The 11980-nt window shown below is 33.7% G+C and overlaps 1 protein-coding gene across 2 annotated transcripts; it reads left to right on the top strand.

The window, feature by feature from the left end:
* The first annotated feature begins 565 nt into the window (after positions 1–565).
* fhl5 (four and a half LIM domains 5) lies at positions 566–9923 on the top strand. 2 transcript variants are annotated; one of them, XM_059353402.1, is made up of 6 exons: positions 566–964; positions 1157–1337; positions 2600–2774; positions 5135–5304; positions 6595–6781; positions 9588–9923. In XM_059353402.1, exons 2-6 carry the CDS (start codon positions 1176–1178, stop codon positions 9737–9739), a joined length of 846 nt encoding a protein of 281 aa, XP_059209385.1. In that variant the 5' UTR covers positions 566–964; positions 1157–1175; the 3' UTR covers positions 9740–9923. The 2 variants fall into 2 exon arrangements, with proteins under 2 accessions (XP_059209385.1, XP_059209386.1); XM_059353403.1 differs by lacking the exon at positions 566–964 and adding an exon at positions 4940–4942 and having other exon boundaries at positions 1002–1337.
* The last annotated feature ends 2057 nt before the right edge of the window (positions 9924–11980 follow it).

Below are 11980 nucleotides of genomic sequence, written 5' to 3'. Positions count from 1 at the left end.
AAATCACATTTTATGTTGGACAAAAGGACTAAAAAAGACACAAAATGACAAAAAAAGACACAAAATGACAAAAACAAAGACACAAAATGACCAAAAAAGACACAAAATTACTAAAAAAAAGAGACACAAAATGACCAAAAAAGACACAAAATGACAAAAAAAGGCACTAAATGACTAAAAAAAGACACAAATTGACCAAAAAGAGACAAAAATGACAAAAAAAGGCACAAAATGAGGAGACAGAATGACATAAAACCCCACAGAAGACACGAGATAACCAACTAAAGACACAAAATGACCAAAAAAGACACAAAATAACTAAAAAAAGACACAATAACAGACACAAAATGACCAAAAAAGACACACAATGACTTACAAAGACATGAAAATGATTCAAGAATGGACACTATAGACTCTAAATAGACTCTAAAGTCACTTGCCACTTTAGACTCTTGCCTCTGTGGGGACGATCCATGAATGAATGAGTGAATCATATATGTACTATGTCTTATGTCTTATGTCTTATGTCTGTGGCTTCCTATTCTGTGTGGTGTTTGTCTTGTGTGTTGTATTGTAGAGCACACTGCAGCAAATCCCTAACAACTTCTGTTGTTGTATGGTTATTAAAGTATTTTACCGTTTGGACATCAGTTCTTAGTGGGTTTTCATGTTTTCCACCAATAACCCGTCTTCTTGTTCTAACACTGCGTTTCTAGTTGCCTTTACACAATCCTGGACGGAGCAACAATGATGAAATCAGTTCAAAGGCTTTTGTGATCTGTGCACCATCAGCTCCCTTAAAAGGTTGAGAGCGATGCCGTGGAGCATGTCCATTCTCTCCAGAGATTACTGCTAATAAGAGGGCCAGTATTTATAGAAGATCCCCCCCGGTGGATACCCCCTAATCCTGCCTCACCCCTTTTCCTCCCTGAGCCTGGACTCGCTCTCTGCAGCCCCAACTAAGGTACAGACCTCTCTAATACAACACAGCTTTTTTTTTCAGATTCTTTTTAAAAGAAGGGGGAGAAATAGCTTTCATCTTTACTTGCGTGATGAGAGGGAGAAGAGATTTCTTGGACTATTACCGGGCATTTTCCATTTTTCTTGTTCTTCTTTGTTGTCCAATTTTCCTCCTCCTGCTCTCTCTGACCCGCAGCTAAGAAAACCATCTAACAATGTCCACCAGCGAGCGCTTCGACTGCCATTACTGCAAAGACTCCCTGCTGGGGAAGAAGTACATAATGAAAGAGGACACGCAGTACTGCACTAAGTGCTATGAGAACCTGTTTGCTAACTGTTGTGAGGGCTGCTCTTCACCAATTGGCTGCAACTCCAAGGTAAGGACACAGCACACTGCAAAAAAAAGGTGTGACTAAAAACAGATAAAAACACTAAATCTGCTGCATGGACAGATAATTTCACTTGACAAGATTTATTATATTAAGATGATTAAATCTAGAAATAAGCATGTTGAACGCTTAACCATCTGGAGTCCACGAAATCGCCGGAAAACGACTTCTTCATGACGTAAAAAAACAACACAAAAATGACCAAAAAAGACACATTTTTTAACAAATTAATACTAATTAAATATCAGTTTTATATATATGACTACAAAAGACACAAAAATGACTAAAAAAAGACACAAAATGACACAAAATGACTAGAAAAAGGACACAAAATGACCAAAAAAGACACAAACTGACTAAAAAAGACTCAAAATTACAAAAAAAAAGAAGACACAAACTGACTAAAAAAAGACTAGAAAAAGGACACAAAATGACCAAAAATGACAAAAAAGACACAATATAACTAAAAAAAGACACAAAATGACCAAAGAAGACACAAAAGAGACACAAAAAGACACAAAATGACAAAAAAAGACTCAAAATGACTAGAAAAAGGACATAAAATGACAAAAAAAGACACAAAAAAGACACAAAATGACTAAAAAAAGACACAAAATGACAAAAAAGAGACAAAATGACTAGAAAAAAGACACAAAAAAGAGACAAAATGACAAAAAAAGACACAACACCAGACACAAAATGACAAAAAAAGACACAAAATAATTCAAAAATGGACAGAATAGTCCAAGACTCCATAGAGTTAAAATAAGAAATTAACTCTTAAAACAACATAAATTAAAGCTGCAAGCAGTGATGAACTGGCCCGAGCAGTTAATTTCTTATTTTAAGCGTTCAACATGCTTATTTCTAGATTTAACAATCTTAATTTAAGAAATCTTAAGAGTGGGTAAGAGTAAGAGTGCACTGCAAAAAAGGTGTGTCTAAAAACAAGATAAAAACACTAAATCTGAGGGAAAATATCTTGCTGCATGGACAGATAATTTACCTCATATTTAGTGTTTTTATCTTGTTTTTAGACACACATTTTTTGCAGTGTACTGCAAGGGTCATTGTTTTCATGTCAGTAATATCTAAAATAAAATGATTATATACATGGTGAGACATTTTGACCTTAAAAAACATCAACTAATTACTCCTGCAAGAGTTATTCTCACATGCACGATCTGAATGAATGTCCTATCTTGCAGAGTATCCACATGTGCAATAAATAATGAGTTAAATGTCAACAGGACTTGTCCTACAAGGACCGCCACTGGCACGAGCAGTGTTTCAATTGTGCAAAGTGCAGCCGCTCTCTGGTGGAAAAGGCCTTCGCTGCCAAGGAGGATTTGTTGCTCTGCAATGAATGCTACGCCAACGATTATTCCTCCAAGTGTTCCACCTGCAAGAAAACTGTCATGCCAGGTACGGAAATGATGATGATGGTGATGATGATGCATGCTCTGCAAAAAAAGGGTGTTTAATAACAAGATAATAACAGTAAATCTGAGGGAAATGATCTTGCTGCATGGACAGATAATTTACCTTGAAAAGATTTATTAAATTAGATATTTCTAGATTATTAAATCTAGAAATAAGCATGTTGAACACTTAAAATAAGAAATTAACTCATAAAACAAGATACATTATCTAACACTTCTAAATCTAAGTTTTTTTTTATCTTGGTAAGAAACTAATAATTTGCATTACATGGCTAGAAAATCACCTAAAATATATTTTACAATACATTGTCACGTTTACATTAATAACAATAAATGTAACCTATTTCCGACCCTGACAACTGTGGTTATGTTTTCTCCACAAAGTTAATTTATTTCTTCACTTCTGGCATTCGTCCTAATTAAAAAAATAAATAATAATTCTTCTATATTTTGGAAAATTTTATATTTTTAGATTATAACTTTGAGCCTTTTTTGTTGTTGCTAAAAGTAAAATGAGAATATTGATACAACTCTCATGTTTGTGCAGTAAATATGAAGCAACAGCCAAAAACAGTTAGCTGAGCTTAGCTTAGCTTAGCACAAAGATTAGAAACAGGAGGAAACGGCTAACTCGGCTCTGTCCAAATGGAACAAAATCTGCCCATCAACACCTCTAAAGCTCACTAATTAACTCAATGCATTTCATATTTTATATATATTATTATTTATTTTAAAATTTGTATGAAAACCAAAGTGTTACGACCACATGTCGTAATGGTTCTGGATGTCCGGACTAGACTGTGAGCTGATTGGTTGGTTAAAACTCTAGTTAGACAAAAACCAACTGACAAAAATAAGAAATAAATAACTAGTTTTTGTTTCATGTAGTTTGAATGTTATTGTATGTATAAAGAATTCTTACAAAGAAACATTCACTTACTGCACTGGCAGATCATTTTACTTGTTTTGAGCATGTATTTACTTAATTCTAGTTATTTATTTCTTATTTTTTGTCAGTTGGTTTTTGCAGTGCAGAGTTTAGAATTTTAAAAAATCTGATCACTTTTCTGATCATTTTTGGTCCATATTGGTTTGAAGGTGAATAAACTTTCACTTTGAACATCTATAAGTACATGATGATGAAAACACTTGCTGAGGAATATAAATATCTTCTTCTTCAGCAGGTGAAGTGGCCTTTTTGTTATGGAGTTCCAGATTTTTCTAAGTACTTTAAAGATTTCTTCAACCACAAACAAAGTTGAGAGTTGTTTAAAAGTTGAGGCTGAATATTCATCTTGGAGAGAATAGTTCACAAAACAACTTATAACCACAAGATCCATTGAGTAGCTGTTCTGGAGCAAGGTTATTATAGTTAACAAAAACTAACGAAATAACGAAAACTAGAATTGAGAAAACATTTTCGTTAACTGAAATAAAAATAAAAACGAGAGTTTTAAAAAAAAACGATAACTAACTGAAACTGTATTTTGTGGTTACAAAACTAACTAGAACTAACTAAAATTATAGAGAAAATGTTCTTAGTTTTTCGTCTTTGTCAACTTTTTTCATACGTAAACCTTTTTGGTTGATATGAAATCTATTTCATCTATCTGGTTTTATGACTTAATAAACTTATTGGGGCTGAGATGGATCAGACAAAGGAAATAAAGGAAACATTTATTGTGACTTTTTTTTAATCTGGCACCCAACAAATACCCCATTACAAAAAAACTAAAACTAAAACTAACACTAATAAAAACTAAACTAAAACTAAGCATTTTCCAGAAAATAAAAAATAATTAAAACTAGCAAACTGACTCTAAAAACGAATTAAAACGAACTGAATTTGAAAACAAAAAATCACAACGAAATTAAAACTAAAACTAATGAAAAATCCAAAACTATTATAACCTTGTTCTGGAGCTTTCCATTATAATATATATATATATATATGTATATATATATATATATATATATATATATATACATATATATGTATTATAATGTTTTGTGAACTATTCTCTCCAAGATTAATATTCAGTCTTAACTTTTAAACACCTCTCAACTTTGTTTGTGGTTGAAGAACTCTTTAAAGTATTCAGAAAAATCTGCAACTTCATAACAAATAGACCACTTCACCTGCTGAAGAGGGTCGTGTGAAAAAAATTCAAGCTTCAACATGTCAGACAGCAGACAGAGATGCGACGTCTTCCTCTTATTAGATGATTAAGATTGCAGCATCTCCTCCTGGCAGATAGATAGAGCAGACTATTTTGGGATGCAGTGTGTTTCTGTCATAGAGGTACCATATGCTGACTAAGCTGCTCTCGTCCCTCGTGCCAGGATCCCGCAAAATGGAATACAAGGGGAACAGCTGGCATGAGACCTGCTTCCTGTGCCACCGCTGCCAGCAGCCAATAGGAACCAAGTCCTTCATCCCAAAAGACACCGGCTACTTCTGTGTGCCCTGCTTCGAGAAGCAGTTTGCCTACCAGTGCTGCGCTTGTAAGAAGGTACGGTGTGTCAGCTGAGTGTTTCTGTATTGACTGCCGCAGTAAATCCCTCCTGACTCTGGAGTTTTAATATTACTCATGCTCACAGAGGATGCAGAATAAGAGGATGAAGAGGAGTGTCATTGAGTTTCTCTTCTTCTCTGGGTTGTTGTTAGCTTGGTGTTAGGTTTGATTTTTATTTTTGATTTATATGCTCCTTCTAGGACACATTATCCAGTGCATTAACCCTCTGGAGTCTCCAAAAGCACCAAAGCATGGCTTCTTCATCACATCCAGGCGTGAAAATAAAGCAGACCCAAAAAAAGAGACAAAATGAGAAGACAGAATAACCAAAAAAACCCCACAGAAGACACAAAATAACCCAAAAAAAGACACAAAATGATCAAAAAAAGACACAAATGACCAAAAAAGACACAAAATGAGAAGACAGAATAACCAAAAACCCCACAGAAGACACAAAATGACCAAAAAAAGACACAAAATAACAAAACAAAAAAAACACACAACAGCAGACACAAAATAACCAAAAAAAAGACACAAAATGATCAAAAAAAGACACAAATGACCAAAAAAGACACAAAATGAGAAGACAGAATAACCAAAAACCCCACAGAAGACACAAAATGATCAAAAAAAGACACAAAATAACTAAAAGACACAAAATAAGAAGACAGAATAATGAAAAAAAAACCCACAGCAGACACAAAATGACCAAAAAAATACACAAAATAACTAAAAAAGACACAACAACAGACACAAAATGACCAAAAAGACACAAATGACCAAAAAAGGCACAAAATGAGAAGACAGAATAACCAAAAAAAACCCCACAGAAGACACCAAATGACTAAAAAAGACACAAAATGACTAAAAAAGACACAACAACAGACACAAAATGACAAAAAAAGACAAAAATGACCAAAAAAAGACAAAAAGACACAAAAAAGACACAAATGACCAAAAAAAGACACAAAATGACTAAAAAAAGACACAAAATAACTAAAAAAAGACACAACAACAGACACAAAATGACCAAAAAGACACAAAAAGGACACAAAAAAGACACAAATGACCAAAAAAGACACAAAATGACTTACAAAAACACGAAAATACATGAAAAGGAATTAAAAAATGGACATAATCGCCCTATAAGACTCCATAGAGTTAATGGTATGTTGAAGATGAGTACAGGAGGGTTAACTGCTCTCTGTCCAAGCACTTTGTAAACTGCTGTGTTTTAAAAGGTGACATATAAATAAAGTTATGAACATTATCATTACTCCCTCTCAGGCCATCACTACAGGTGGGGTGACCTACCAGGAGAAGCCGTGGCACCGCGAGTGTTTCTTATGCATCAGCTGCAGGAAGCAGCTGTCGGGCCAGCGCTTCACCTCCAGGGACAACTTCCCCTACTGCCTCGAGTGCTTCAGCAACCTGTATGCTAAGAAGTGTGTGGGCTGCACCAAGCCCATCACCAGTGAGTCACTCATCTTTTCATTCACTCCCTTCTCCCGTTCATATTCAACGTCTTTATTTGCATTTGCGTAGGACCTGTTGGATTAACAAGGTGCAGATGTTGCATTAACCCTCTGGAGCAGGGGTGGGCAATTAATGTTCCCAAGAGGTCACATCACCAATACCACAAAGGTTGCGGGGCCGGACCAAAACTCTGAACTAAATTCTGCTTAATATTAGTTTAATTGCTTTATAAAATACAGTAAATTATCTGGTTTAGAGCTGCTACTGATAAGAATACATGTTCTGATAAGACTATTAATGTGGAGTAAATCAAATATAGCAGTAAAAAGTAGTAAATACACCAATCACTATGTCACTTTAACATTTATAACTGTAAATGACCTTTGGCAATGTTCCTATTGGTGTATTTATATTATATAGCGTGTTTTTCATGTTTGTAAATTTTCTAGGCGTTTTACAATGTTGTGATGGTTTTATTTTGAAAAGGTGCCGTTAATATTAATTTTATCGCTTCATAAAATACAGTAAATTATCTGGTTTTGAGCTGCTACTGATAAGAATACATGTTGTGATAAGACTGTTAGTGTGGAGTAAATCAAATATAGCAGTAAAAAGTAGTAAATACTCCAATCACTATATCACTTTAACATGTATAACTGTGAATGACCTTAAGAAAAGTTCCTATTGGTGTATTTATATTATATAGGTTGTTTTTTCATGTGTGTAAATTTTCTAGGTGTTTTACAATGTTGCGATGCTTTTATTTTGAAAAGGTGCCGTTAATATTAATTTAATCGCTTAATAAAATACAGTAAATTATCTGGTTTTGAGCTGCTACTGATAAGAATACATGTTCTGATAAGACTGTTAATGTGGAGTAAATCAAATAAAGCAGTAAAAAGTAGTAAATACTCCAATCACTATATCACTTTTCCATTTATAACTGTAAATGACCTTTAGCTGGTGTATTTATATTATATAGCTTGTTTTTTCATGTTTGTAAATTTTCTAGGTGTTTTACAATGTTGTGATGCTTTTATTTTGAAAAGGTGCCGTTAATATTAATTTAATCGCTTAATAAAATACAGTAAATTATCTGGTTTTGAGCTGCTACTGATAAGAATACATGTTCTGATAAGACTGTTAATATGGAGTAAATCAAATATAGCAGTAAAAAGTAGTAAATACTCCAATCACTATATCACTTTAACATTTATAACTGTAAATTACCTTTAGCAAGGTTCCTATTTGTGTATTTATATTATATAGCTTGTTTTTTCATGTTTGTAAATTTTCTAGTTGTTTTACAATGTTGTGATGGTTTTATTTTGAAAAGGTGCCGTCCAGTGTGAAACGGGTGCTTTTATTTTGAAAGGTAGTGACAGGAAATAACAGGTGGAACGGTTAAATGAAAAAGAACGGTAAATAATAACGAGTGCGTCGTAATTCATATAAAGTTGATATAAAGTACCAAAAGACTTCTTTGGCTATATTTGTTGTCTTAACTATAGTAAAAGTGCTTGTTAGCTCAAGTGCTAATGCTAATGTTTGTTAGCTCTTATGGTGGATTCACAAGGTGACCAAAGAATGTCTTATTTTTATGTTCATGGAGCGATTTTAAATAAATCTTGTAAACTATCAGTTAAAGAGTCGAGTCTTTGCAGGTGGGTACGTAAACCGCCTTCAAAATAAAAGCACTGCGGTTGTATTGATTTCTAATTTCTTGGTAACCTCACGCGGGCCGGATGAGGGCAGTCAACGGGCCGGATGTGGCCCGCGGGCCGCCTAATGCCCAGGTGACATCCAGACTAGAAAACAAAGCAGCGTGGAGCCCTACTGTAAATTTACCTCTAAAGTTCTGGCTGTAAACTCCATGAGGCCAGTTTCAGTTTGATGATGATATACCAAGTAAAACTGGAGACAAGCTCAAATAGATTTAGTATCAAATGATAGAACTGGATGGAACCCTCTTATATGTTAGATTTGACACCTTTGTTCACATTTGCAACATTTAATATTCTTTATTGAGCATGATAGTGTTTTGAAAGTTTTAAAAAAAAGATTCAAAATCACATTTTATGTTGGACAAAAGGACTAAAAAAGACACAAAATGACCAAAAAAGACACAAAATGACCCGAAAAAGACACAAAATGACTAAAAAAGACACAAACTGACTAAAAAAAAGACACAAATTGACCAAAAAGAGACACAAAATGACCCAAAAAAGACACAAAATGACCAAAAAAGACACAAGCTGACTAAAAAAAGACACATATTGTCCAAAAAAGACACAAAATGACCAAAAAAGACACAAAATGACCCAAAAAAGACACAAAATGACCAAAAAAAAGACACAAATTGACAAAAAAAAAGATACAAAATGACTAAAAAAACACAAACTGACTAAAAAAAGACACAAATTGACCAAAAAGAGACACAAAATGACTTTAAAAAGGCACAAAATGACTAAAAAAAGACACAAAATGAACAAAAAAGACATAAACACACACACACACACAAAGACACATACACACACACGCACAGACACACACAGGCACACACACACACACACACAGACACACACACACACAGACACACACACACACACGCGCGCACACACTCACACACACGCGCACACACTCACACACTCACACACACACACACACACACACACACACAGACAGACAGACAGACAGACAGACAGACACACACAGACAGACACACACACACACACACACAGACGCTCATTGCTTCATAGATAGGTGCTGATATAAAAACCTGGATCTTGTGTTACTGTGTGCAGGTCTGGCCGGGGCCAAGTACATCTCCTTTGAGGAGCGTCAGTGGCACAGCGAGTGTTTCACCTGCCTCCAGTGCTCCGTGTCTCTGGTGGGACGAGGCTTCCTCACGCAGAGAGACAACATCTTGTGCACCGACTGCGGCAGAGAGAAGTGACCTTTCCATCCAGAGTTCACGGGATTATCACAATAAGAGCTCCTGTTGCCACACACATATTATGTATCCATGAATATTTCTTCTTCTTCATCGCATGCCAGGTACACAAACAAACTCTGAATGTCAGACGCTTATTTTGGTGTTATAAATGACCATTAGTTCTCTCACTCTGCCCACACACACACACACACACACACACACACACATTCTTGTACTTCTATCTTTGTGAGGACCCTCGTTGGAACAGTGAATTCCCTTGCAAGGTTATAATAGTTTTGGATTTTTCATTAGTTTTAGTTTTAATTTTGTTGTGAATTTTCGTTTTCAAATTCAGTTAGTTTTAATGAGTTTATAGAGTGAGTTTGCCAGTTTTAGTTTAGTATTTCTTTTTTTGAAATGCTTTAGTTTTAGTTTAGTATTTTTATTAATTGTGTAATGGGGTATTTGTTGGGTGGGAGATTAAAAGATGTCACAGTAAATTTTGCCGTTATTTCCTTTTATTATCCATCTTCATTATGTATAAAAAAGGTTGACAAAGATGAAAACGAAGTACATTTTCACTGTAATTTGTGTTAGTTTTGTAACCACACAATACAGTTTCAGTTAATTATCATTATCATGTAACCTTTAACCCTTAAAACAAAGTCTTAAATCTCAAAAAAGCCTTTAAAGAATGTCAAAAATGTCCTCACTTTGCAAAAATGTCCTCACTCTGTTGGTGAAAAACGTGTTCTGGTCCTCACTATGTAGGAAGTACAAGAACACACACACACACACACACACACACAAACACACACACACAAGCTGTGATATTTCCATAAAGATCAACATGTATCTTTAAAGATAAGGCGCTATTGTTCCATTGTTGTTGAATGCTTTGTTTGTTTGTTTGTTTGTTGAAATGAAAAGGATAAAAATGATTAGACATGATGGTTACTCCTCAATTAATTGATAAATCAAATAAAATTCTTTTTTTCTGGGTTGAAAGATTAGGATTACATAAATGTACTTCTCTTAGATGATGGTGTTTGGTTTTTAGACCAAAGAATCTATTTAAAAAAATATATATATTTATTTTTTTACATATTCTGATCTATAAAGATTAGTGGTCAACCAATATAATATATACACTGCAAAAAAGGTGTGTCTAAAACCAGATAAAACAGTAAATCTGAGGGAAATGATCTTGCTGCATGGACAGATAATTTACCTTGACAAGATTTCTTAAATTAAGATTATTAAATCTAGAAATAAGCATGTTGAAAGCTTAAAATAAGAAACTAACTCTTAAAAAAATATATATTTATAAAACAAGATCAATTATCTAACATCTAACACTTCTAAATCTAAAGTTTTTTTTATCTTGGTAAGAACCAAATAATCATCAGGTCACTCTGCTCGGGCCAGTTCATCACTGCTGGCAGCTTTAATTTATCTTGTTTTAAGAGTTAATTTCTTATTTTAAGTGTTCAACATGCTTATTTCTAGATTTAATAATCTTCATTTAATTTACATCTTTTTGTTTTGTTTCTGTCTTATTTAGGTCATTTTGTGTCTTTTTTTTGGTAATTTTTACATTTTTTTGTGTCTTTTTTGGTAGTTTTTTTTGTCTTTTTATGTCTTTTTTGTGATTTTAGGTCTTTTGTTGCTTTTTTTGTAATTTTTACTTCTTTTTTTGGTCATTTTGTGTCCTTAGCTCATTTTTATGTCTTTTTTGTGTCTTTTTCTGTCTTTTTTGGGGAAAGTTTTTTGTCTTTTTATGTATTTTTTGTGATTTAACGTCTTTTGTTTCTTTTTTTCTGATTTTACATCTTTTGTTGCTTTTTTTTGATAATTTTTACTTCTTTTTTTTGTCATTTTGTGTCTTTTTTGTGTGTCATTTTATGTCTTTTTTCGGTCACAAAATGACCAAAAAAGACAAAAAAAAAAAAGGCCAAAAGAGGTAAAAAATAAAAACAAAAAATCTAACACTTCAAAATCCAATTTTTTTTTTTTTTTTTTCTATCTTGGTAAGAAACAAATAATCATCAGGTCACTCTGCTCGGGCCAGTTCATCACTGCTGGCAGCTTTAATTTATCTTGTTTTAAGAGTTAATTTCTTATTTTAAGCCTTCAACATGCTTATTTCTAGATTTAATAATCCTAATTTAAGAAATTACCTTGTCAAGGTAAATTATCTGTCCATGCAGAAAGATCATTTCCCTCAGATTTACTGTTTTATCTGGTTTTTTAGTCACCCTT

Source organism: Centropristis striata, chromosome 16, assembly GCF_030273125.1.
Source record: "Centropristis striata isolate RG_2023a ecotype Rhode Island chromosome 16, C.striata_1.0, whole genome shotgun sequence".
NCBI lineage: Eukaryota > Metazoa > Chordata > Actinopteri > Perciformes > Serranidae > Centropristis > Centropristis striata.
Note: the sequence above shows the minus strand (reverse complement) of the source record. Positions and strands in the feature narration are given on the sequence as shown.

Bases quoted from the DNA above. Each gene is read 5' to 3' on its own strand.
- fhl5 (XM_059353403.1), top strand. From the start codon at position 1,176: ATGTCCACCAGCGAGCGCTTCGACTGCCATTACTGCAAAGACTCCCTG. The intron at 5,305-6,594 runs GTACGGTGTGTC...ACTCCCTCTCAG, and splicing joins AGTGCTGCGCTTGTAAGAAG to GCCATCACTACAGGTGGGGT. The intron at 6,782-9,587 runs GTGAGTCACTCA...TACTGTGTGCAG, and splicing joins CTGCACCAAGCCCATCACCA to GTCTGGCCGGGGCCAAGTAC.